Here is a 25,731-nt window from a genome sequence, read left to right as displayed (position 1 = left end):
TAGCAATTCTCATATCAGACAAAACTGACTTTAAAATAAAGACTATTAGAAGAGACAAAGAAGGACACTACATAATGATCAAGGGATTGATCCAAGAAGAAGATATAACAATTGTAAATATTTATGCACCCAACATGGGAGCACCTCAATACATAAGGCAAGTACTAACAGCCATCAAAGGGGAAATCAACAGTAACACATTCATAGTAGGGGACTTTAATACCCCAATTTCACCAACGGACAGATCATCCAAAATGAAAATAAATAAGGAAGCACAAGCTTGAAATGATACATGAAACAAGATGGACTTAATTGATATTTATAGGACATTCCATCCCAAAACAACAGAGCGTTCTCAAGTGCACATGGAACATTCTCCAGGATAGATCATATCTTGGGTCACAAATCAAGCCTTGGTAAATTTAAGAAAACTGAAATTGTATCAAGTATCACTTCTGACCACAAGGCTATGAGACTGGATATCAATTACAGGAAAAGATCTGTAAAAAATACAAACACGTGGAGGCTAAACAATACACTACTTAATAACGAAGTGATCACTGAAGAAATCAAAGAGGAAATCAAAAAATACCTAGAAACAAATGACAATGGAGACACAACGACCCAAAACCTATGGGATGCAGCAAAAGCAGTTCTAAGAGGGAAGTTTATGGCAATATAAGCCAACCTTAAGAAGCAGGAAACATCTCGAATAAACAACCTAACCTTGCACCTAAAGCAATTAGAGAAAGAAGAACAAAAAAAAAACCCCAAAGTTAGCAGAAGGAAAGAAATCATAAAGATCAGATCAGAAATAAATGAAAAAGAAATGAAGGAAACAATAGCAAATATCAATAAAACTAAAACCTGGTTCTTTGAGAAGATAAACAAAATAGATAAACCATTAGCCAGACTCATCAAGAAAAAAAGGGAGAAGACTCAAATCAATAGAACTAGAAATGAAAAAGGAGAAGTAACAACTGACACTGCAGAAATACAAAAGATCATGAGAGATTACTACAAGCAACTCTATGCCAATAAAATGGACAATCTGGAAGAAATGGACAAATTCTTAGAAATGCACAACCTGCCAAGACGGAATCAGGAAGAAATAGAAAATATGAACAGACCCATCACAAGCACTGAAATTGAAACTGTGATTAAAAATCTTCCAACAAACAAAAGCCCAGGACCAGATGGCTTCACAGGCGAATTCTATCAAACATTTAGAGAAGAGCTAACACCTATCCTTCTCAAACTCTTCCAAAATATAGCAGAGGGAGGAACACTCCCAATTCCTTCTACGAGGCCACCATCACCTTGATACCAAAACCAGAAAAGGATGTCTCAAAGAAAGAAAACTACAGGCCAATATCACTGATGAGCATAGATGCAAAAATTCTCAACAAAATATTAGCAAACAGAATCCAACAGCACATTAACAGGATCATACACCATGATCAAGTGGGGTTTATTCCAGGAATGCAAGGATTCTTCAATATATGCAAATCTATCAATGTGATAAACCATATTAACAAACTGAAGGAGAAAAATCATATGATCATCTCAATAGATGCAGAGAAAGCTTTTGACAAAATTCAATACCCATTTACGATAAAAACCCTGCAGACAGTAGGCAGAGGGAACTTTCCTCAACATAATAAAGGCCATATATGACAAGCCCACAGCCAACATCATCCTCAATGGTGAAAAACTGAATGCATTTCCACTAAGATCAGGAACAAGACAAGGTTGCCCACTCTCACCACTCTTATTCAACATAGTTTTGGAAGTTTTAGCCACAGCAATCAGAGAAGAAAAGGAAATAAAATGAATCCAAACCGTTAAAGAAGAAGTAAAGCTGTCACTGTTTGCAGATGACATGATACTATAATTAGAGAATCCTAAAGATGCTACCAGCAAACTACTAGAGCTAATCAATGAATTTGGTAAAGTAGCAGGATACAAAATTAATGCACAGAAATCTCTGGCATTCCTATACACTAATGATGAAAAATCTGAAAGTGAAATCAAGAAAACACTCCCATTTACCATTGCAACAAAAAGAATAAAATATCTAGGAATAAACCTACCTAAGGAGACAAAAGACCTGTATGCAGAAAATTATAAGACACAGATGAAAGAAATCAAAGATGATATAAAGAGATGGAGAGATATACCATGTTCTTGGATTGGAAGAATCAACATTGTGAAAATGACTCTACTACCCAAAGCAATCTATATATTCAATGCAATTCCTTATCAAACTACTACTGGCATTTTTCACAGAACTAGAACAAAAAATTTCACAATTTGTATGGAAACACAAAAGACCCCGAATAGCCAAAGCAATCTTGAGAACGAAAAACGGAGCTGGAGCAATCAGGCTCCCTGACTTCAGACTATACTACTAAGCTACAGTAATCAAGACAGAATGGTACTGGCACAAAAACAGAAAGATAGATCAATGGAACAGGATAGAAAGCCCAGAGATAAACCCACACACATATGGTCACCTTATCTTTGATAAAGGAGGAAGGAATGTACAGTGGAGAAAGGCCAGACTCTTCAATAAGTGGTGCTGGGAAAACTGGACAGGTACATGTAAAAGCATGAGGTTAGATCACTCCCTAACACCATACACAAAAATAAGGTCAAAATGGATTAAAGACCTAAATGTAAGGCCAGAAACTATCAAACTCTTAGAGGAAAACATAGGCAGAACACTCTATGACATAAATCACAGCAAGATCCTTTTTGACCCACCTCCTAGAGAAATGGAAATAAAAACAAATACAAACAAATGGGACCTAATGAAACTTCAAAGCTTTTGCACAGCAAAGGAAACCATAAACAAGACCAAAAGACAATCCTCAGAATGGGAGAAAATATTTGCAAATGAAGTAACTGACAAAGGATTAATTTCCAAAATTTATAAGCACCTCATGCAGCTCATTAACAAAAAAACAAACAACCCAATCCAAAAATGGGCAAAAGACCTAAATAGACATTTCTCCAAAGAAGATATACAGACTGCCAACACACACATGAAAGAATGCTCAACATCATTAATCATTAGAGAAAGGCAAATCAAACCTACAATGAGATATCATCTCACACCAGTCAGAATGGCTGTCATCAAAAAATCTAGAAACAATAAATGCTGGAGAGGGTGTGGGGAAAAGGGAACACTCTTGCACTGCTGGTTGGAATGTGAAATTGGTTCAGCCACTGTAGAGAACAGTATGGAGGTTCCTTAAAAAACTACAAATAGAACTACCATATGACCCAGCAATCCCACTACTGGGCATATACCCTGAGAAAACGAAAATTTAAGAAGAGTCATGTACCAAAATGTTCATTGCAGCTCTATTTACAATAGCCCGGAGATGGAAACAACCTAAGTGTCTATCATCGGATGAATGGATAAAGAAGATGTGGCACATATATACAACGGAATATTACTCAGCCATAAAAAGAAACGAAATTGAGCTATTTGTAATGAGGTGGAGAGACCTAGAGTCTGTCATACAGAGTGAAGTAAGTCAGAAAGAAAAAGACAAATACCGTATGCTAACACATATATATGGAATTTAAGAAAAAAAATGTCATGAAGAACCTAGGGGTAAGGCAGGAATAAAGACGCAGACCTCCTAGAGAACGGACTTGAGGTTATGGGGAGGGAGAAGGGTGAGTTGTGACAGGGCGAGAGAGTGTCATGGACATATACACACTAACAAACGTAGTAAGGTAGATAGCTAGTGGGAAGCAGCCGCATGGCACAGGGATATTGGCTCGGTGCTTTGTGACAGCCTGGAGGGGTGGGATAGGGAGGGTGGGAGGGAGGGAGACGCAAGAGGGAAGACATATGGGAACATATGTTTATGTATGACTGATTCACTTTGTTATAAAGCAGAAACTAACACACCATTGTAAAGCAATTATACCCCAATAAAGATGTTAAAAAAAAAAAGATGTGGCACATATATACAATGGAATATTACTCAGCCATATAAAGGAACGAAATTTAGCTATTTGTAATGAGGTGGATAGACCTAGAGTCTGTCATACAGCGTGAAGTAAGTCAGAAAGCGAAAGACAAATACCGTATGCTAACACATATATATGGAATTGAAGAAAAAAAATGTCATGAAGAACCTAGGGGTAAGACAGGAATAAAGACACAGACCTACTGGAGAACGGACTTGAGGATATGGGGAGGGGGAATGATAAGCTGTGACAAAATGAGAGAGAGGCATGGACATATATAAACTAACAAACGTAAGGTAGATATCTAGTGGGAAGCAGCCACATGGCACAGGGATATCGGCTCGGTGCTTTGTGACCGACTGGAGGGGTGGGATAGGGAGGGTGGGAGGGAGGGAGACGCAAGAGGGAAGAGATATGGGAACATATGTATATGTATAACTGATTCACTTTGTTATAAAGCAGAAACTAACACACCATTGTAAAGCAATTATACCCCAATAAAGTTGTTAAAAAAAATAAAGAATGTTACAAGAGACAAGGAAGGACAGTACATAATGATCAGGGGATCAATCCAAGAAGAAGATATAACAATTATAAATATACATGCACCCACCATAGGAGCACGTAATTACATAATGCAACTGCTAACAGCTATAAAAGAGGAAATCGACAGTAACACAGTAATAGTGGGGGACTTTAACACCTCACTTACACCAATGTACAGGTCATCCAAAATGAAAATAAATAAGGAAACAGAAGCTTTAAATGACAAAACAGAACAGATAGATTTAATGGATATTTATAGGACATTCCATCCAAAAACAGAAGATTACACTTTCTTCTCACATCCAGACTCAGTAAGTTTAAGAAAACTGAAATCATATCAAGCATCTTTTATGACCACGCTATGAGATTAGAAATCAATTACAGGGGAAAAAACGTGAAAAAACACAAACACATGGAGGCTAAACAGTACGTTACCAAATAACCAAGAGATCACTGGAGAAATCAAAGAGGAAATCAAAAAATACCTAGAGACAAATGACAATGAAAACATGACGATCCAAAACCTATGGGATGCAGCAAAAGCAGTTCTATGAGGTAAGTTTATAGCTATACAAGCATACCTCAAGAAACAAGAAAAATCTCAAATAAACAATCTAATCTTACAACTGAAGGAACCAGAGAAAGAAGAACAAACAAAACCCAAAGCTAGCAGAAGGAAAGAAATCGTAAAGATCAGAGAAGAAATAAATGAAATAGAAACAAAGAGAACAACAGCAAAGATTAATAAAAGTAAAAGTTGGTTCTTTGAGAAGATAAACAAAACTGATAAACCAGTAGCCAGAGTCATCAAGAAAAAGAGGGAGAGGACTCAAATCAATAAAATTAGAAATGAAAAAGGAGAAGTTACAACAAACAATGCAGAAATACAAAGCATCCTAAGAGGCTGCTACAAGCAACTCTATGCCGATAAAATGGAAAACCTGGAAGGAATGGACAAATTCTTAGAAAGGTATAACCTTCCAAGACTGAAACAGGAAGAAATAGAAAATATGAACACACCAATCACAAGCACTGAAATTGAAACTGTGATTAAAAATCTTCCAACAAACAAAAGTCCAAGACCAGATGGCTTCACAGGTGAATTGTATCAAACATATAGAAAAGAGGTAACACCGATCCTTCTCAAACTCCTCCAAAAAATTGCAGAGGAAGGAACACTCACAATCTCATTCTATGAGGCCACCATCACGCTGATACCAAAACCAGAGAAATATACTACAAAAAAAAGAAAATTACAGACCAATGTCACTCATGAATATAGATGCAAAAAAACTCAACAAAATACAAGCAAACAGAATCCAACAACATATTAAAAGGATCATACACCATGATCAAGTGGGATTTATCCCAGTGATGCAAGGATTCTTCAATATATGCAAATCAATCAATGTGATACACCATATTAACAAATTGAACAATGAAAACCATATGATCATCTCCATAGATGCAGAAAAAGCTTTTGACAAAATTCAACACCCATTTATGATAAAAAGTCTCCACAACATGGGCATAGAGGGAAACTACCTCAATGCAATAAAGGCCATATATAACAAAACCATAGCAAACATCATTCTAAATGGTGAAAAATGAAAACATTTCCTCTAAGATCAGGAACAAGACAAGGATGTCCACTCTCGCCACTATTATTCAACATAGTTTTGGAAGTCCTAGCCATGGCAATCAGAGAGGAAAAAGAAATAAAAGGAATACAAATTGGAAAAGAAGAAGTAAAAGGGTCACTGTTTGCAGATGACATGATACTATACTTAGAGAATCCTGAAGATGCCACCAGAACACTACAAGAGCTAATCAATGAATTTGGTAAAGTTGCCGGATACAAAATAAATGCACAGAAATCTCCTGTATTCCTATACACTAATGATGAAAACTCTGAAAGAGAAATTAAGGAAACACTCCCATTTACCATTGCAAGAAAACGAATAAAATACCTAGGAATAAACCTATATAGGGAGACAAAAGACCTGTATGCAGAAAACTATAAGCCACTGATGAAAGAAATTAAAGATGATACCAACAGATGGAGAGATATACCATGTTCTTGGATTGCAAGAATCAATATTGTGAAAATGACTATACTACCCAAAGGAATCTACAGATTCAATGCAATCCCTATCAAATTACCCATGACATTTTTTACGGCACTAGAACAAAAAATCTTAAAATTTGTATGGAGACACTAAAGACCCTGAAGAGCCAAAGCAGTCTTGAGGGAAAAAACCGGAGCTGGAGGAATCACACTCCTTGACTTCAAACTATACTACAAAGCTACAGTAATCAAGACACTATGGTACCGGCACAAAAACAGAAATACAGATCAATGGAACAGGATAGAAAGCCAGAGATAAACCCACGCACATATGGTCACCTTATCTTTGATAAAGGAGGCAAGAATATACAGTGGAGAAAAGACAGCCTCTTCAATAACTGGTGCTGGGAAAACTGGACAGGTATATGTAAAAGTATGAGATTAGAACACTCCCTCACACCATACACAAAAATAAGCTCAAAATGGATTAAAGACCTAAATGTAAGGCCAGAAACTATCAAACTCTTAGAGGAAAACATAGGCAGAACACTCTATGACATAAATCACAGCAAGATCCCTTTTGACCCACCTCCTAGAGAAATGGAAATAAAAACAAAAATAAACAATGGGACCTAATGAAACTTAAAAGCTTTTGCACAAATAAGGAAACCGTAAACAAGACCAAAAGACAACCCTCAGAATGGGAGAAAATATTTGCAAATGAAGCAACTGACAAAGGATTAATTTCCAAAATTTACAAGCACCTCATGCAGCTCAATAACAAAAAAACAAGCAACCCAATCCAAAAATGGGCAGGAGACCTAAATAGACATTTCTCCAAAGAAGATATACAGATTGCCAACAAACACATGAAAGAATGCTCAACATCATTAATCACTGGAGAAATGCAAATCAAACCTACAATGAGATATCATCTCACACCAGTCAGAATGGCCGTCATCAAAAAATCTAGAAATAAATGCTGGAGAGGGTGTGGAGAAAAGGGAACACTCTTGCACTGCTGGTGGGAATGCAAATTGATACAGCCACTATGGAGAACAGTATGAAGGTTCCTTAAGAAACAAAAAGTAGAACTACCAATACGACCAAGCAATCCCACTACTGGGCATATACCCTGAGAAAACCATAATTCAAAAAGAGTCATGTACCAAAATGTTCATTGCAGCTCTATTTAAAATAGCCAGGAGATGGAAGCAACCTAAGTGTCCATCATCGGATGAATGGATAAAGAAGATGTGGTACATATATACAATGGAATATTCCTTAGCCATAACAAGAAACGAAATTGAGGTATTTGTAGTGAGGTGGATGGACCTAGAGTCTGTCATACAGAGTGAAGTAAGTCAGAAAGAGAAAGACAAATACTGTATGCTAACACATATATATGGAATCTAAGAAAAAAAATGTCATGAAGAACCTAGGGGTAAGACGGGAATAAAGACGCAGACCTCCTAGAGAACGGACTTGAGGTTATGGGGAGGGGGAAGGGTAAGCTGTGACAAAGTGAGAGAGTGGCATGGACATATATACACTACCAAACATAAAATAGATAACTAGTGGGAAGCAGCCGCGTAACACAGGGAGATCAGCTCGGTGCTTTGTGACCACCTAGAGGGGTGGGATAGGGAGGGTGGGAGGGAGGGAGACGCAAGAGGGAAGAGACATGGGAACATATGTATATGTATAACTGATTCACTTTGTTATAAAGCAGAAACTAACACACCATTGTAAAGCAATTATACTCCAATAAAGATGTTAAAAAAAAAGAACCTACTTTTAAAATGTGATAAAAGTTATTAGCTTTCTTTTTAGAGAAATATACATGGATATATGCATACATTTATGTTAAAAATACAGCAGTGTTAATTATTTGCTCTATGAATGGGGAAACAATGGATAAGATCAGCTTTTGATACAGAAATATTCATATTTTTTATGTAGAATGAGGAAAAAATATCATAAATAAATTATATATATATTTGACTATTTCTTACTATATATAGAAAGGGCATATGAAAATATTGAAGACCTACATGAATAAATGGGCAAAAGTCAGACATAAAATTTACAAAAGAAAAAATTCTAAAGCTAATACAAACATATAGGAAATGTCTAATCAAAGAAATGCAAATTAAATCAGTGAGATTCTGTTGTTTGCTTGTTAATTACCAAACATCAAAAAATACAATGATAGGAGGAAGGAAGATCGCAGAAGAGTAAGACGCGGAGATCACCTTCCTCCCCACAGATACACCAGAAATACATCTGCACGTGGAACAACTCCTACAGAACACCTGCTGAAGGCTGGCAGAAGACCTCAGACCTCCCAAAAGGCAAGAAACCCCCCCACGTACCTGGGTAGGGCAAAACAAAAAAGAATAAACAAGAGACTACAGGATAGGGACGGGACCTGCACCAGTAGGAGGGAGCTGTGAAGGAGAAAAGGTTTCCACACACTAGAAGCCCCTGCATGGGCAGAGACTGCCGGTGGCGGAGGGGGGGAGCTGTGAAGCCGAGGAGGAGAGCGCAGCAACAGGGCTGTAGAAGGAAATGCAGAGAGATTTCCGCACAGGGGATCGGTGCCGACCAGCACTCACCAGCCCGAGAGGCTTGTCTCCTCACCCGCCAGGGCGGGTGGGGCTGGGAACTGAGGCTCGGGCTGCAGTCGGAGCGTGGGGAGAGAACAGGGGTTGGTGGCATGAACACAGCCTGCAACGGGTTAGTGCACCACGGCTAGCCAGGAGGGAGTCCGGGGAAAAGTCTGGACCTGCAGAAGAGGAAAGAGACGTTTTCCTCCCTCTTTGTTTCCTGGTGCACGAGGAAAGGGGAATAAGAGCGCTGCTTAAAGGAGCTCCAGATACAGCGTAAGCCGCGACTAACAGCGCGGACACCAGGCACGGGCATGAGACGCTAAGGCTGCTGCTGCCACCATCAAGAAGCCTGTGGGTGAGCACAGGTCACTCTCCACACCTCCCTTCAGGGGAGCCTGTGCGGCCCGCCACTGCCAGGGTCCCGGGATCCAGGGACAACCTCCCCGGGAGAACACACGGCGCGCCTCAGGCTGGTGCAACATACCGCCAGTCTCTGCCGCCGCAGACTCGCCCAGCACTCGGTACCCCTCCGTCCCTGCGGCCTCAGTCAGCCAGAGCCTCCGAATCAGCGGCTCCTTTAACCCCGTCCTGTCTAAGCGAAGAACAGACGGCCTCCGGCGACCTACACACAGAGGCAGGGCCAAATCCAAAGCTGAACCCTGGGAGCTGTGCGATCAAAGAAGAGAAAGGGAAATCTCTCCCAGCAGCCTCAGGAGCAGCGGATTAAATATCCACAATCAACTTGATGTACCCTGCAACTGTGGAACACCTGAATAGACAACGAATCATCCCAAATTGAGGAGGTGCACTTTGAGAGCAAGATTTATTATTTTTTCCCCTTTTCCTCTTTTTGTGAGTGTGTATGTGTATGCTCCTGTGTGAGATTTTCTCTGTATAGCTTTGCTTTCACCATTTGTCCTAGCATTCCATCCGTCCATTTTTTGTTGTTGTTGTTTTTTACTTAAAAATTTTTTTTCTTAATAAATATTCTTTTATTTTAATAACTTTATTTTATTTTACGCTACTTTATTTTCTTTTCCTTTATCCTCTTTCTTTCTTTCTTTCTTTCCACTTTATTTTTCCCTTTTATTCTGAGCCGTGAGGATGAAAGGCTCTTGGTGCTGCAGCCGGGAGTCAGTGCTGTGCCTCTGAGGTGGGAGAGCCAACTTCAGGACACTGTCCACAAGAGACCACCCAGCTCCACATAATATCAAATGGCGAAAATCTCCCAGAGATCTCCATCTCAACACCAGCACCCAGCTTCACTCCACGACCAGCAAGCTACAGTGCTGGACACCATATGCCAAACAACTAGCAAGACAGGAACACAACCCCACCCATTAGCAGAGAGGCTGCCTAAAATCATAGTAAGTCCACAGACACCCCAAAATACACCATCAGACGTGGACCTGCCCACCAGAAAGACAAGATCCAGCCTCATCCACCAGAACACAGGCACTAGTCCCCTCCACCAGGAAGCATACACAACCCACTGAATCAACTTTAGCCACTGGGGACAGACACCAAACACAACGGGAACTACGAACCTGCAGCCTGCAAAAAGGAGACCTCAAACACAGTAAGATAAGCAAAATGAGAAGACAGAAAAACACACAGCAGATGAAGGAGCAAGATAAAAACCCATAAGACCGGGCTTCCCTGGTGGCGCAGTGGTTCAGAGTCCGCCTGCCGATGCAGGGGACACGGGTTCATGCCCCGGTCTGGGAAGATCCCACATGCCACGGAGCGGCTGGGCCCGTAAGACATGGCCACTGAGCCTGTGCATCCAGAGCCTGCGCTCCGCAACAGGAGAGGTCACAACAGTGAGAGGCCTGCATACTGCAAAACAACAACAACAACAACAAAATCCCTACCACACCTAACAAATGAAGAGGAAATAGGCAGTCTACCTGAAAAAGAATTCACAATAATGATAGTAAAGATGATCCAAAATCTTGGAAATAGAATAGAGAAAATGCAAGAAACATTTAACAAAGACCTAGAAGAACTAAAGATGATGCAAGCAATGATTAAGAACACAATAAATGAAATTTAAAACACTCTAGAAGGGATCAATAGCAGAATAACTGAGGCAGAAGAATGGATAAGTGACCTGGAAGATAAAATAGTGGAAATAACTACTGCAGAGCAGAATAAAGAAAAAAGAATGAAAAGAACTGAAGACAGTCTCAGAGACCTCTGGGACAACATTAAACGCACCAACATTCGAATTACAGGGGTTCCAGAAGAAGAAGAGAAAAAGAAAGGGACTGAGAAAATATTTGAAGAGATTATAGTTGAAAACTTCCCTAATATGGGAAAGGAAATAGTTAATCAAGTCCACGAAGCACAGAGAGTCCCATACAGGATAAATCCAAGGAGAAACACGCCAAGACACATATTAATCAAACTGTCAAAAATTAAATACAAAGAAAACATATTAAAAGCAGCAAGGGAAAAACAACAAATAACACATAAGGGAAACCCCATAAGGTTAACAGCTGATCTTTCAGCAGAAACAGCAAGCCAGAAGGGACTGGCAGGACATATTTAAAGTGAAGGAGAAAAACCTACAACCAAGATTACTCTACCCAGCTAGGATCTCATTAAGATTTGATGGAGAAATTAAAACCTTTACAGACAAGCAAAAGCTGAGAGAGTCCAGCACCACCAAACCAGCTTTACAACAAATACTAAAGGAACTTCTCTAGGCAAGAAACACAAAAGAAGGAAAAGACCTACAATAACACACCCAAAACAATGAAGAAAATGGGAATAGAAACCTACATATCGATAATTACCTTAAATGTAAATGGACTAAATGCTCCCACCAAAAGGCACAGACTGGCGGAATGGATCCAAAAACACGATCCATATATATGCTGCCTACAAGAGACCCACTTCAGACCTAGGGACACATACAGACTGAAACTGAGGGGATGGAAAAAAATATTCCATGCAAATGGAAACCAAAAGAAAGCTGGAGTAGCAATTCTCATATCACACAAAATAGACTTTAAAATAAAGACTATTACAAGAGACAAAGAAGGACACTACATAATGATCAAGGGATCGATCCAAGAAGAAGATATAACAATTGTAAATATTTGTGCACCCAACATGGGAGCACCTCAATACATAAGGCAAGTACTAACAGCCAAAAAAGGGGAAATTGACAGTAACACATTCATAGTAGGGGACTTTAACACCCCACTTTCACCAATGGACAGATCATCCAAAATGAAAATAAATAAGGAAACACAAGCTGTAAATGATACATTAAACAAGATGGACTTAATTGATATTTATAGGATACTCCATCCACAAACAACAGAACACACATTTTTCTCAAGTGCTCATGGAACATTCTCCAGGACAGATCATATCTTGGGTCACAAATCAAGCCTTGGAAAATTTAAGAAAACTGAAATTGTACCAAGTATCACTTCCGACCACAAGGCTATGAGACTAGATATCAATTACAGGAAAAGATCTGTAAAAAATACAAACACATGGAGGCTAAACAATACACTACTTAATAACGAAGTGATCACTGAAGAAATCAAAGAGGAAATCAAAAAATACCTAGAAACAAATGACAAGGGAGACACGACAACCCAAAACCTATGGGATGCAGCAAAAGCAGTTCTAAGAGGGAAGTTTATAGCAATACAATCCTACCTTAAGAAACAGGAAACAGCTCGAATAAACAACCTAACCTTGCATCTAAAGCAATTAGAGAAGGAAGAACAAAAAAACCCCAAAGTTAGCAGAAGGAAAGAAATCATAAAGATGAGATCAGAAATAAATGAAAAAGAAATGAAGGAAACGATAGAAAAAGATCAACAAAACTAAAAGCTGGTTCTTTGAAAAGATAAACAAAATTGATAAACCATTAGCCAGACTCATCAAGAATAAAAGGGAGAAGACTCAAATCAATAGAATTACAAATGAGAAAAGAGAAATAACAACTGACACTGCAGAAATACAAAAGATCATGAGAGATTACTACAAGCAACTCTATGCCAATAAAATGGACAACCTGGAAGAAACGGACAAATTCTTAGAAATGCACAACCTGCATAACTGAATCAGGAAGAAACAGAAAATAAGAACAGACCAATCACAAGCACTGAAATTGAAACTGTGATTAAAATTCTTCCAACAAACAAAAGCCCAGGACCAGATGGCTTCACAGGCGAATTCTATCAAACATTTAGAGAAGAGCTAACACCTATCCTTCTCAAACTCTTCCAAAATATAGCAGAGGGAGGAACACTCCCCAACTCATTCTACGAGGCCACCATCACCCTGAAACCAAAACTAGGCAAAGATGTCACAAAAAAAGAAAACTACAGGCCAATATCACTGATGAACATAGATGCAAAAATCCTCAACAAAATACGAGCAAACAGAATCCAACAGCACATTAAGAGGATCATACACCATGATCAAGTGGGGTTTATTCCAGGAATGCAAGGATTATTCAATATATGCAAATCTATCAATGTGATAAACCATATTAACAAACTGAAGGAGAAAAACCATATGGTCATCTCAACAGATGCAGAGAAAGCTTTTGACAAAATTCAACACCCATAACCCTCCAGAGAGTAGGCATAGAGGGAAGTAACCTCAACATAATAAAGGCCATATAAGACAAACCCAGAGCCAACATCGTCCTCAATGGTGAAAAACTGAATGCATTTCCACTAAGATCAGGAACAAGACAAGGTTGCCCACTCTCTCCAGTCTTATTCAACATACTTTTGGAAGTTTTAGCCACAGCAATCAGAGAAGAAAAGGAAATAAAGGAATCCAAATCAGAAAAGAAGAAGTAAAGCTGTCACTGTTTGCAGATGCCATGATACTATACATAGAGAATCCTAAAGATGCTACCAGAAAACTACTAGAGGTAATCAATGAATTTGGTAAAGTAGCAGGATACAAAATTAATGCGCAGAAATCTCTGGCATTCCTATACACTAATGATAAAAAATCTGAAAGTGAAATCAAGAAAACACTCCCATTTACCACTGCAACAAAAAGAATAAAATATCTAGGAATAAACCTACCTAAGGAGACAAAAGACCTGTATGCAGAAAAGTATACAACACTGATGACAGAAATCAAAGATGATACAAATAGATGGAGAGATATAACATGTTCTTGGATTGGAAGAATCAACATTGTGAAAATGACTCTACTACTCAAAGCAATCTACAGATTCAATGCAATCCCTATCAAACTACCACTGGCATTTTTCACAGAACTAGAATAAAAAATTTCACAATTTGTATGGAAACAAAAAAGACCCCGAATAGCCAAAGCAATCTTGAGAATGAAAAACAGAGCTGGAGGAATCAGGCTCCCTGACTTCAGACTAGACTACCAAGCTACAGTAATCAAGACAGTATGGTACTGGCACAGAAACAGAAAGATAGATCAATGGAACAGGATAGAAAGCCCAGAGATAAACCCACGCACTTATGGTCACCTTATCTTTGATAAATGAGGCAGGAATGTACAGTGGAGAAAGGCCAGCCTCTTCAATAAGTGGTGCTGGAAAAACTGGACAGGTACATGCAAAAGTATGAGATTAGATCACTCCCTAACACTATACACAAAAATAAGGTCAAAATGGATTAAAGACCTAGATGTAAGGCCAGAAACTATCAAACTCTTAGAGGAAAACATAGGCAGAACACTCTATGACATAAATCACAGCAAGATCCTTTTTAACCCACCCCTTACAGAAATGGAAATTAAAACAAAAATAAACAAATGGGACCTAATAAAACTTCAAAGCTTTTGCCCAGCAAAGGGAACCATAAACAAGACCGAAAGACAACCCTCAGAATGGGAGAAAATATTTGCAAATGAAGCAACTGACAAAGGATTAATCTCCAAAATTTACAAGCATCTCATGCAACTCAATAACAAAAAAAAACAAACAACCCAATCCAAAAATGGGTAGAAGAACTAAATAGACATTTTTCCAAAGAAGATATACAGACTGCCAGGAAACACATGAAAGAATGCTCAACAGCATTAATCATTAGAGAAATGCAAATCAAAACTACAATGAGATACCATCTCACACCAGTCAGAATGGCCATGATTAAAAAATCTAGAAACAATAAATGCTGGAGAGGGTGTGGGGGAAAGGGAACACTCTTGCACTGCTGGTGGGAATGTAAACTGATACAGCCACTATGGAGAGCAGTATGGATGTTCCTTAAAAAACTACAAATAGAACTACCATATAACCCAGCAATCCCACTACTGGTCATATACCCTGAGAAAACCATAATTCTAAAAGAGTCATGTACCAAAATGTTCATTGCAGCTCTATTTACAATAGCCAGGAGATGGAAACAACCTAAGTGTCCATCATCTGATGAATGGATAAAGAAGATGTGGCACATATATACAATGGAATATTACTCAGCCATAAAAAGAAACGAAATTGAGCTATTTGTAATGAGGTGGATGGACCTTGAGTCTGTCATACAGAGTGAAGTAAGTCAGAAAGAGAAAGACAAATACCGTATGCTAACACATATATATGGAATTTAAGAAAAAAATGTCATGAAGAACCTAGGGGTAAGGTGGGAATAAAGACACAGACCTACTAGAGAATGGACTTGAGGATATGGGGAGGGGGAAGGGTAAGCTGTGACAAAGTGAGATAGTGGCATGGACATATATACACTGCCAAACGTATAATAGCTAGCTAGTGGGAAGCAGTCACATAGCACAGGGAGATCAGCTTGGTGCTTTGTGACCACCTAGATGGGTGGGATAGGGAGTGTGGGAGGGAGGGAGACGCATGAGGGAAAAGATATGGGAACATATGTATATGTATAACTGATTCACTTTGTTATAAAGCAGAAACTAACACACCATTGTAAAGCAATTATACTCCAATCAAGATGTAAAAAAAAAAAATACCATGATACAGACTGCGTGTTTTCAACCCAGTATCATTCTCCCTTTCTTGCTTACTAATAAAAACATAATTTTGTGGAACAACAATGTACCTAACTAAAAACTACACTTCTTGGCCTTTCTAGCAGATAATCTTGGCCATGTGACACAATTTCAGCCAAAGAGATTTTTTTTAAAAGTAGAACTTAAAGCAGCCATCTTGCGACCCTGAGGGGATAAGCACTCACTAAGGATGCCTGAGAGGTTCCTATTACTCATAGGCAAAGACTATTGTTAACTATATGCTCAATGCCTGTGAGGATTCATAAACAAGTACTCTTGCATATGGCTGGTGGTAGCGTAAACTAGTAAAACCTTTCTGGAAAACAATTTGGCAATACATACCAAGAACTTTTAAAACATTCACATTTACAAACTGTAGTGGCAAGAGTGTAGGGAAATAAGCACTCTCATGCATTGTTTGTGGGAGTGTAAACAATCTCCAACATGTAATTGTTAAGTGAGAAAAGTAAAGCACATGACATATGTAATGTATGTCTCCAATTGAGTTAAGAAGGGGAAAGAAAATATATACATGCATTTACTTGTATATGAATAAACTACGTCTAAAAGGATACACATAAAATTGGTAATAGTGGTTGACTCCAGGTGGGGAATTGGAAGGCTGTGGAACAGGGGTGGGAGGGAGACTTTTCACTGGATATCCTTATATACCTTGGCCCTTTGAGAGTTTCATGGGAATCTATCCTAAGCATATAAATAGAGATACAAACACTTACATACAAAAATGTTCACTCCAAATGTTACCACTAATTGTAAACACTTGGCAATCGGCTAAATGCCCTACATTAAAGAGGTTAGGTAAATTAGGTATATCCATGGGATAGAATATTTTGTAGCCATTAAAATGTTATTTATAAATAACGGCACAGGGATATGCTTATGATATAATATTAATTTAAAAGGCCAGATATATTTACTGGTTTTGAACTTTTACAGTCAACCTCTAGTCAACATAGAGTATTAATTACAAGTCAGTGGTAACAACCTTGACAATATAAACAAAAAAGTACAGCTTATAGAAGGCTGGAGGAAGAAAGAAAGAATAGCAGCACTAATGTCCGTATCTTAGAAAGTGGGTAATCAAGAGAGACTGACAAAAGCCGATGGGAGGACAAACAGTGGTTAAGTTAATAAATCAAGGGGGAAAGGGCGGGGGGTGGGATGAACTGGGAGATTGGGATTGATATATATACACTATTGATTCTATGTATAAAATAGATAACTAATGAAAACCTACTGTATAGCACAGGGAACTCTACTCAATGCTCTGTGGTGACCTAAATGGGAAGGAAATCCAAAATGAGGGGATATATGTATATATGTATAGCTGATTCACTTTGCTGTACAGTATAAACACAATATTGTAAAGCAACTATACTCCAATTTAAAAAAATCAAAAAAAGGTTAATAAATCAAGAAATGGTGGTATAAACCCTATTATCTTGAATTTTGGAGGCAACTACAAGAAAAATGAAAATGACAAGGTTGCCTCTCAGGCAAGGGATTGGAAGTAGCAAAAGCAGAGGCAGAAGACCATTGCATTTTATCCTAAACCTGTCTGTACTATTTGGTTTGCTACCAGATATACACATTATTTTGATTAAAAGGCAAAAAAAACTTTTAAGTAGGATATATGACTGTGATTTCAACCATAAAAAGAAAAATGCATAGGAAAAAAGACTAGAAGGAAATATATCAAAACGTTAACAATGGGGCTTCCCTGGTGGCGCAGTGGTTGAGAGTCTGCCTGCCGATGCAGGGGACACAGGTTTGTGCCCCAGTCTGGGAAGATCCCACATGCCGCGGAGTGGCTGGTCCCGTGAGCCATGGCCACTGAGCCTGCGTGTCCGGAGCCTGTGCTCTGCAATGGGAGAGGCCACAACAGTGAGAGGCCCGCGTACCGCAAAAAAAAAAAAAAAAAAAAAAAAAACCTTAACAGTGGTTGCTTCCGGGTGGCAGAATCATGGGTGATTTCTTCTTTATACTTTCCTCTATTTTCCAAATTTCCTATTATGCTAAAAAGCCAGAAAGTATAGGAGATAATAAAATCAGAAAATAGGCCTGAAGAAAGAAAAAAGAAACATTTGCTGATTGACTCACTAAGAGAACACTTTTCAGGACTGCCCTGCCACCCCATTCCTCCAATCCCAAGCAAATACCAGAAAGGTCAAATAAGGCTGGGTGGGGACAGCACGCCCTTTATTTCCTGGGGAACCACAGGGGTACTGCGATGCCAGCACCCTCTGTGGCAGACTGTTGCAGTAATGGCTCTCAATTTGCTCACATGTCCTTGTGTGCATAGGAAAACTTTGCAGTTCCCACTCCCAAGAGATAGAATCTATTTCTCCACTTTTGGAATCAAGGCTTGGCCATGTAACTTGCTTTGGCAATGGGACAATGGAAAACATGACACAACAGAGGCTTGAAAAGTGCTTGCATATTGGGCTTGTCCTCTCTTGCTGCTGGACACCCTTCTGCTACCTTGTGAAAAAGCTTAGGCTGGCCTTCAGGTGGGTGAAAGACCACATGGAGAGAGGCCCCAGACACCCCAAATTAGGTCCTGGACACCTGAAGGAGATATTTTTAGACCATCCAGCCCCAGGCAATCTGGTCCAGACTAGAACAATAGTTCTGCCAACCTACAGAATCATGAGAAATGATCAACCATTGTTCTAAGACACTAAGTTTTAGATAGTTTGATTCAGCAAAAGCCAACTGACATACCCTCCAATGAAAAAACCACCCAGCCAGGGAGATGAATAAAATTCTTTTATTACCCTCTAAATTCCATATTCATCTCAAAACTCATTCATTCTTCCCTCCTCAGAGATGGCCTCTCAGCCAGTACAGGTAATAATCTAAGGAGTCTTGGGCCTTGTAGAGCTCAACAGTTAGCAGAATTTCCCTCCTTTGACAATATTATTATCAAAGGGCTGGGATGATGGTAGCAGAATGTTCTCAGGAGCCTTAGACTGCTTGCTGAAATCTGCTCAAGGTCTTCCTCTTTTCATCTCAAGCCATGTAATATCAAAAGCAACATGCTCCATTACCTCTGATTTTGCTGACCTGAGTGCACGAACTCTGTGTCTTATTGATTATTTTTGCTCCAGCACCTAACATGGTACCTGGCATACAGCAGGCACTCAACAAATGTTTGCTGAATAAACAAATGAGTGTCTTCCTATATTAAATGTCCCACCTAGCCAATGGGACATATTTTCCCCCCAACCACCCCCACAGAGTTTAAGGACAGAATACTGGATCACCTTTAGGACTCCATGGAGCATCATCTGAATTCTTCTTTTTCTTGGGTCGAGATTTCAAAGCAGGGTCATCATCGTCAGATTCCAGGGAAGGGTAAACTGCAGTGAGAGGGAAAAGCAGGGTAAAATGAGATCTCATCCAGAAGGGTGATGACAGAATGATACCTACCTGAGCTCCTCCCACCCCCCTACAAGTGGACCCTTTACTTAATCCATACTCAACTGTAGGAATTCTTGAATATGCCACATACTTTTCATGTCTTTCTACTTTTGTACCCTTGCTGCAAATGTCCTTCTCCCAGCATCACCTAACTCTGATTTCACTCACCCAACATCCATTTAGTGAGTAACTTCATGAGTTAATGACTGTACAAAATTCAGCTTTAGATTCACATCCTAAAGAAGCCTTCCCTCTTCTCTTAATCTCATTCAGATGCGTTCTCAACTCTCCACAGTATTCTGTGCATACCTCTATTGGAGTTGTTATATAGTATTTAAGAGATGATTAGTAAATGTCATCCCCAATTTACTGTGAGGGCAAGGATATGTATTATTTGATTTTAAACTAAGGGAGCTGAACATAATGAAGAGTGGGTGCTCAGTAAGTGTTTGCTGAATTAATGGAAAAAGAAATGGTTCACACATTCACACAAAGGAAACAAAAAGACCACTTAGGCTGAATTGGGAACAAGATTATTATAACTGAATGATGCGAATGACAAAACACACATATATAAGTATTTCAACCTATATAAATACATAGAAACATCCAGTTTTATCATACACATGCAACACCTATACAGTTTAATAGGAAAATGGTCTAGAAAGGTCCTACTGATGAGGTCAAACTCTGCTACTGCTAAACCTAAAAGAGAAGCAAAGTGAGAGTGAATATTTCCTCCTAATGACTACTCCCATTCCTCCTACTGATCAGCTTCAAACTTCTCTAGAATTCTACTTCATCAGAGGAATCCAGTCTCCCACTTCCTTCCAGAAGGGTCTCTCTGTAGGAAAATGAGTCCATTTTTCAGGCCTGCCTCCTTCAGCAAAGAAGTAAAACACCTCTTTGACTCATTAAAAATTTTTTTTTGAATTTATTAATTGTCCCTAGAAAGAAATGACTACTGGTAACAGTTGTTTGAGAAAGGTTCCATCCCTACTAGACTAATGGCTGTCAATGTTATTTTGTTGGGTTTGAAAGGTTTTTCCACCTAAAGGAAAGAAGTGTAGTATGGTAGAAAGACCTTGAGTCTCAGGATTAGACAATTACTTTGAAATCCTGGACTGACCCACTAGCTTAGTAGCCTAGGAGAACTGTAAGTCTCACTACCTTCACCCATAAAATTGAAATAGTAGATGAACCTGCCTTGCAAAGTTCTGAGGATTGAGAGATAACAGGTATAAAGTAACATACAAAAGGAATTTCATTCTAAGGTTCATGTCTTATTCAAGATGGAATAAGATGTAGATAATAATTAATTTTAGACATTTAAAGAAAATACAAGTTAAAATACGCATATTAAAAATACAAGGGTAGGGCTTCCCTGGCGGTGCAGTGGTTGGGGGTCCACCTGCCAATGCAGGGGACACGGGTTCGTGCCCTGGTCCAGGAAGATCCCACATGCCGCGGAGTGGCTGGGCTCGTGGGCCATGGCTGCTGAACCCGTGTACCGCAAAAAAAAAAAAAAAAAAAAAAATACAAGGGTGGGAGGAGTGATGCCTCCTCCAAAAATGATGGAGTTGGGAGCTCCAAGGATCTGTCCCTCCACTGAAGCAACCATTAAGCTGTCAAAAACTACAATAATCAGCTTTTTGGGGACTCTGGAATCCAATCAAAAACTTGTAACAACAAAGGGGATGCTTAACAAAGAAAAAGCCTGCTTAATTAAGGCATTTAAGGAAAATTCTGTCAGGAAATCTCAGCTGACTGCTGAGGCAATGGAACAGATGCTTCGGTGACCACACACAACAAGGAACACAGTATTTGCAAAAACTCATTTGGAAAGTCATTAAATAAATAGATAACTGTAGCTCACCATAAGCAACAACAGCAATCTCTAGGGAAGAAGGAAGATATGACTTCCAGAGTTATCACATTATAATATTCAAAAGGTCTAGGTTTCAAACAAAAATTATAAGGCATGCAAAGAAACAGGAAATTATGTCCCATTTACAGGAAAAATATTGATAAAAATTGTCCATGAGGAAGCTCAGACATTGGACTTACTATACAAAGACTCTAAATCAACTGTCTTAAATATGATCAAAAATAACCATGTCTCCGGAAGCAACCTAAATGTCCATCAGCAGAGGAACAGATGAAGAAGATGTGGTACATATATACAATGGAATATTACTCAGCCATAAAAAGGAACGAAATTGGGTAATTTGTGGAGACATGGATAGACCTAGAGAGTGTCATACAGAGTGAAGTAAGTCAGAAAGAGAAAAACAAATATGGTATATTAACACATATGTGGAATCTAGAAAAATGGTATCGATAATCCTATTTGCGAAGCAGAAATAGAGACACAGACGTAGAGAACAAATGTATGGATACCAATGGGGAAAGAGAAAGGGTGGGAGGAATTGGGAGATTGGGATTGACACATATACATTATTGATACTATGTATAAAATAGATCACTAATGAAAACATACTGTATAGCACAGGGAACTCTACTTAATGCACTGTAGTGACCTGAATGGGAAGGAAGTCCAAAAGGGAGGGGATATATGTATATATGTATGGCTGATTCATTTTGCTGTACAGTAGAAACTAACACAACATTGTAAAGCAACTATACTCCAATAAAAATTAATTTTAAAAAACTGTCCTTTGAAAAGATCAATTAAATTGATAAGATGCCAGCAAGAATGACAAAGAAAAAGACACAAATTACTAACATCAAGAATAAAAATAAAAAGAATAAAAAATAAAATAACATCAGATAAATAATGTCACTAAAGACTTCACAGATATTAGAAGGATAATAAGGGAATACTACAAACAACTCTATGCTCATAAATTCTACAACTTAGCTAGAACGGACCAATTCCTTGAATACCATGAACTATCAAAACTCACCCAAGATGAAATAGGAAACCTGAATAATCCTATATCTACTAAAGAAAATAAATCCATAGTTAAAGCCTAAAAAAGAAATCCCTAGGCCCAGGTAGTTTCACACAAAAATTCTACTAAACATTTTAAAAACCCCACTAATTATACATAATCGCTTCTAGAAAACAGAAGAGAAGGGAACATTTCCCAACTCATTCTTTGAGGCCAGCACTGACTGCCCTGATACCAAAACTAAAGACAGTACAAGAAAAGAAAATTATAGACCAATATCCCTCATGAACACAGACACAAAAATCCTCAGTGAAATACTAGTAAACCAAATCCAGTAATATATAAAAAGAATAATACACCATGAGCAATTAAGGTCTATCCTGTGATTTCAATTCTGGTTTGATATTTGAAAATCAGTCAATGTAACCTACCATATTAACAGACTAAAGGGAAAAAACCACATGATTATATCCACTGGTGGAATAAAAACATTGGGAAAATTCAATATTCATTCATTTAAAAAAAAAACTCTCAGCAAAATAGGAATAGAAGTGAACTTCCTTAACTTGATAACCTATACAGATAATATCACAATAATGAAAAGACTAAATGCCTTCCCCCTTAGATTGGAAACAAGGCAAGGGTGTTAGTTCACTCTCACCACATCGTGCTTGAAATCCTAGCCAGAACAAAAAGGCAAGAAGGAAAAAAGACATACAGATTGGAAAGAAAGGAATAAAACTGTACCTACTTGCACATGACATGATCATGATCATCTAGACAAAAAAATACCAAGAACATACAAAACATTCCTAGAACTAATAAGTGAGTTACCAAGGTTGCAAGATACAAGGTCAACACACAAAAATCAATCATATTTATATATACTAGCAATAAACAGTTGGAAACCAAAGGTTAAGAAAGGTACCATTTACAGTATCTCCAAAAAATATGCAACTCAGGGATAAATCCAACAAAAAACATGTGTAGAACCTGTATGCTGAAAACTATGAGACACTGATGAAAGAAACTTTTTTAAAGAGTAAATATGGAGGAACATACCATGTACACAGATTAGAAGATTCAATATACCTAAGGTGACAATTCTCTTGCAGTCCTTGTGTAAAACAGTTTGCTGGTCCCTCAAAGAGTTAAACACAGAATTATCATATGACCCAGCAATTCTACTCTTAGGTATATGCCCAAGAGAAATGAAAACATGTGTCCACACAGAAACATGCACAAAAATGTCTACAGCAGCATTATTCATAACAGCCAAAAGGTGGAAATAACCCAAATGTCTATCAGCAGATGAATGGATAAATTGTGGTATAACCATACAATGGAATACTAAGTCAACCATAAAAAGCAACAAAATACTGATACAGCCTATAACTTGGATGAACCTTAAAAACATGGTAAGTGAAAGAAGCCAGACACAAAAGGTAACAAACTATATGATTACTTTATATGACATATCCCAAACAGGCAAATCCATATGGACAAAAAGCAAATTAGTGGTTACCAGGGTATGAGGGGAGGGGGGAGCATGGGGAACAATTACTTAATGGATCCCGGGTATTTTTCTGGGCCCATGAAAATATCTTGGAAACAGAGGTGGTGGTTGCACCACATTGTGAATGCGCTAAAATGCCACTGAACTGTACACTTTAAAATGTTTAATTATATGTAATGTGACTTGTACCTCGATAAAAAATGAAGATCACAATTCTCTCTGAATTGATCTATGTATTTAACACAATTCCAACCAAAATCCTAGCAGAAATTGTTGTGGATTCAGACAAACTGACTCTAAAATTTATATGGAAAGGCAAAATTGAAGAAATCATATTACTTGATTTTAAGAATTAATAAAGCTTCAGTAATCAAGATAGTAAGGTATTGACAAAGAGATTGACACGCAGATCAATGGAAAAGAACAATTCAGAAACAGAGCCACACAAATATGGTCATTTGATTTTTGATAAAGGTACAAATGCGAGTCAATAGAAAAATAAAATAAAAAATAGTCTTTTCAAGAAATGCTGTTGGAACAATTGGACATCCATATGCAAAAAAAAAGGTGAACCTCAATCTAAACATCATACCTTATGTAAAAATTTAGTCAAAATGGAACATGGATAGAAATGTAAAACCTAAAACCATAAAGTTTTTAGGTGAAAAAAAAGGAGAAAATTGTGCCCTGAGTTTACAGAAAGAGTTGTTAAATAAGACACTAAAAGCATAAGCCATGAAAGATAAAACTGATAAACTGGACTTTCTAGAAAGTGAAAGTGTTTACTTTAAGAAAGAAAGTCTTAAGAGAATGAAATACAAGCCACAGACTGGGAGAAAATATTTGCAAATCATTTATCTGACAAGAGACTTGAATCCAGACTATATAAAGAACTTTCAAAGCTCAACAGTTAAGAAACAACCTAATGTTTTAAAAGGCAGCAGTTGTTCAAAGTGTCTGTTTAGACATTTCAAAAAAGAGTATATGACTGGCAAATAAATACATGAAAAGATGTTCAACATCATTAGCCATCAGATGAGCCACTAAATGAGATATTGCTACACACCTATTAGGATGACTGAAATAAGTATACTGACAATACCAAGTGCTGATGAATATGCAGAGCAATTAGAACTCTCACACATTGCTGGTGGGAATGTAAAATGGCACAATCACTGGAAAACAGTTTGGCAGTTTCCAATAAAGTTAAAGCATCCACTGCTCACGTTGTTCAGGAATCCCATTCCTAGGTATTTATCCTAGGGAAATAAAAACTCATGTTCACACAAAAGCCTGCTTACAAATATTCACAGCAGCTCAATTCATAATCGCCCGAAGCTGTAAACAATCCAATGTCCTTCAGTGGGTAAATGGATGAAGAAACTGTGGTAGTGGGACTTCCCTGGCGGTCCAGTGGTTAGGACTCTGTGCTTCCACTGCAGGGGGCATGAGTTCAATCCCTGGTCAGGGAACTAAGATCCCACACGCCACATGGCAAGCCAAAAAAGCCCAAAACAACAAAACAAAACTGTGGTAGATCCATACAATGGAAAACTATTCTTCAACAAAAAAGAACAAGCTATTGATATGCAACAACATGGATAGAATCTTAAAGGCATTATGCTAAGTAAAAGATACCAGTCTCAA

At 38.3% G+C, this 25,731-nt stretch overlaps 1 protein-coding gene across 5 annotated transcripts in view; it reads right to left on the bottom strand.

The window, feature by feature from the left end:
• PHF8 (PHD finger protein 8) overlaps positions 1 to 25,731 on the bottom strand; it is a 99,610-nt gene that overhangs the window by 16,182 nt on the left and 57,697 nt on the right. For all 5 annotated transcript variants that reach the window (XM_067722552.1, XM_067722550.1, XM_067722554.1 and 2 more), the window contains one exon: positions 19,497 to 19,592. In XM_067722552.1, the coding sequence (XP_067578653.1) occupies positions 19,497 to 19,592 (96 nt within the window). The remainder of the gene's footprint in view (positions 1 to 19,496; positions 19,593 to 25,731) is intronic.

This window comes from Pseudorca crassidens, chromosome X (assembly GCF_039906515.1).
Source record: "Pseudorca crassidens isolate mPseCra1 chromosome X, mPseCra1.hap1, whole genome shotgun sequence".
NCBI classification, from domain to species: domain Eukaryota; kingdom Metazoa; phylum Chordata; class Mammalia; order Artiodactyla; family Delphinidae; genus Pseudorca; species Pseudorca crassidens.
Note: the sequence above shows the minus strand (reverse complement) of the source record. Positions and strands in the feature narration are given on the sequence as shown.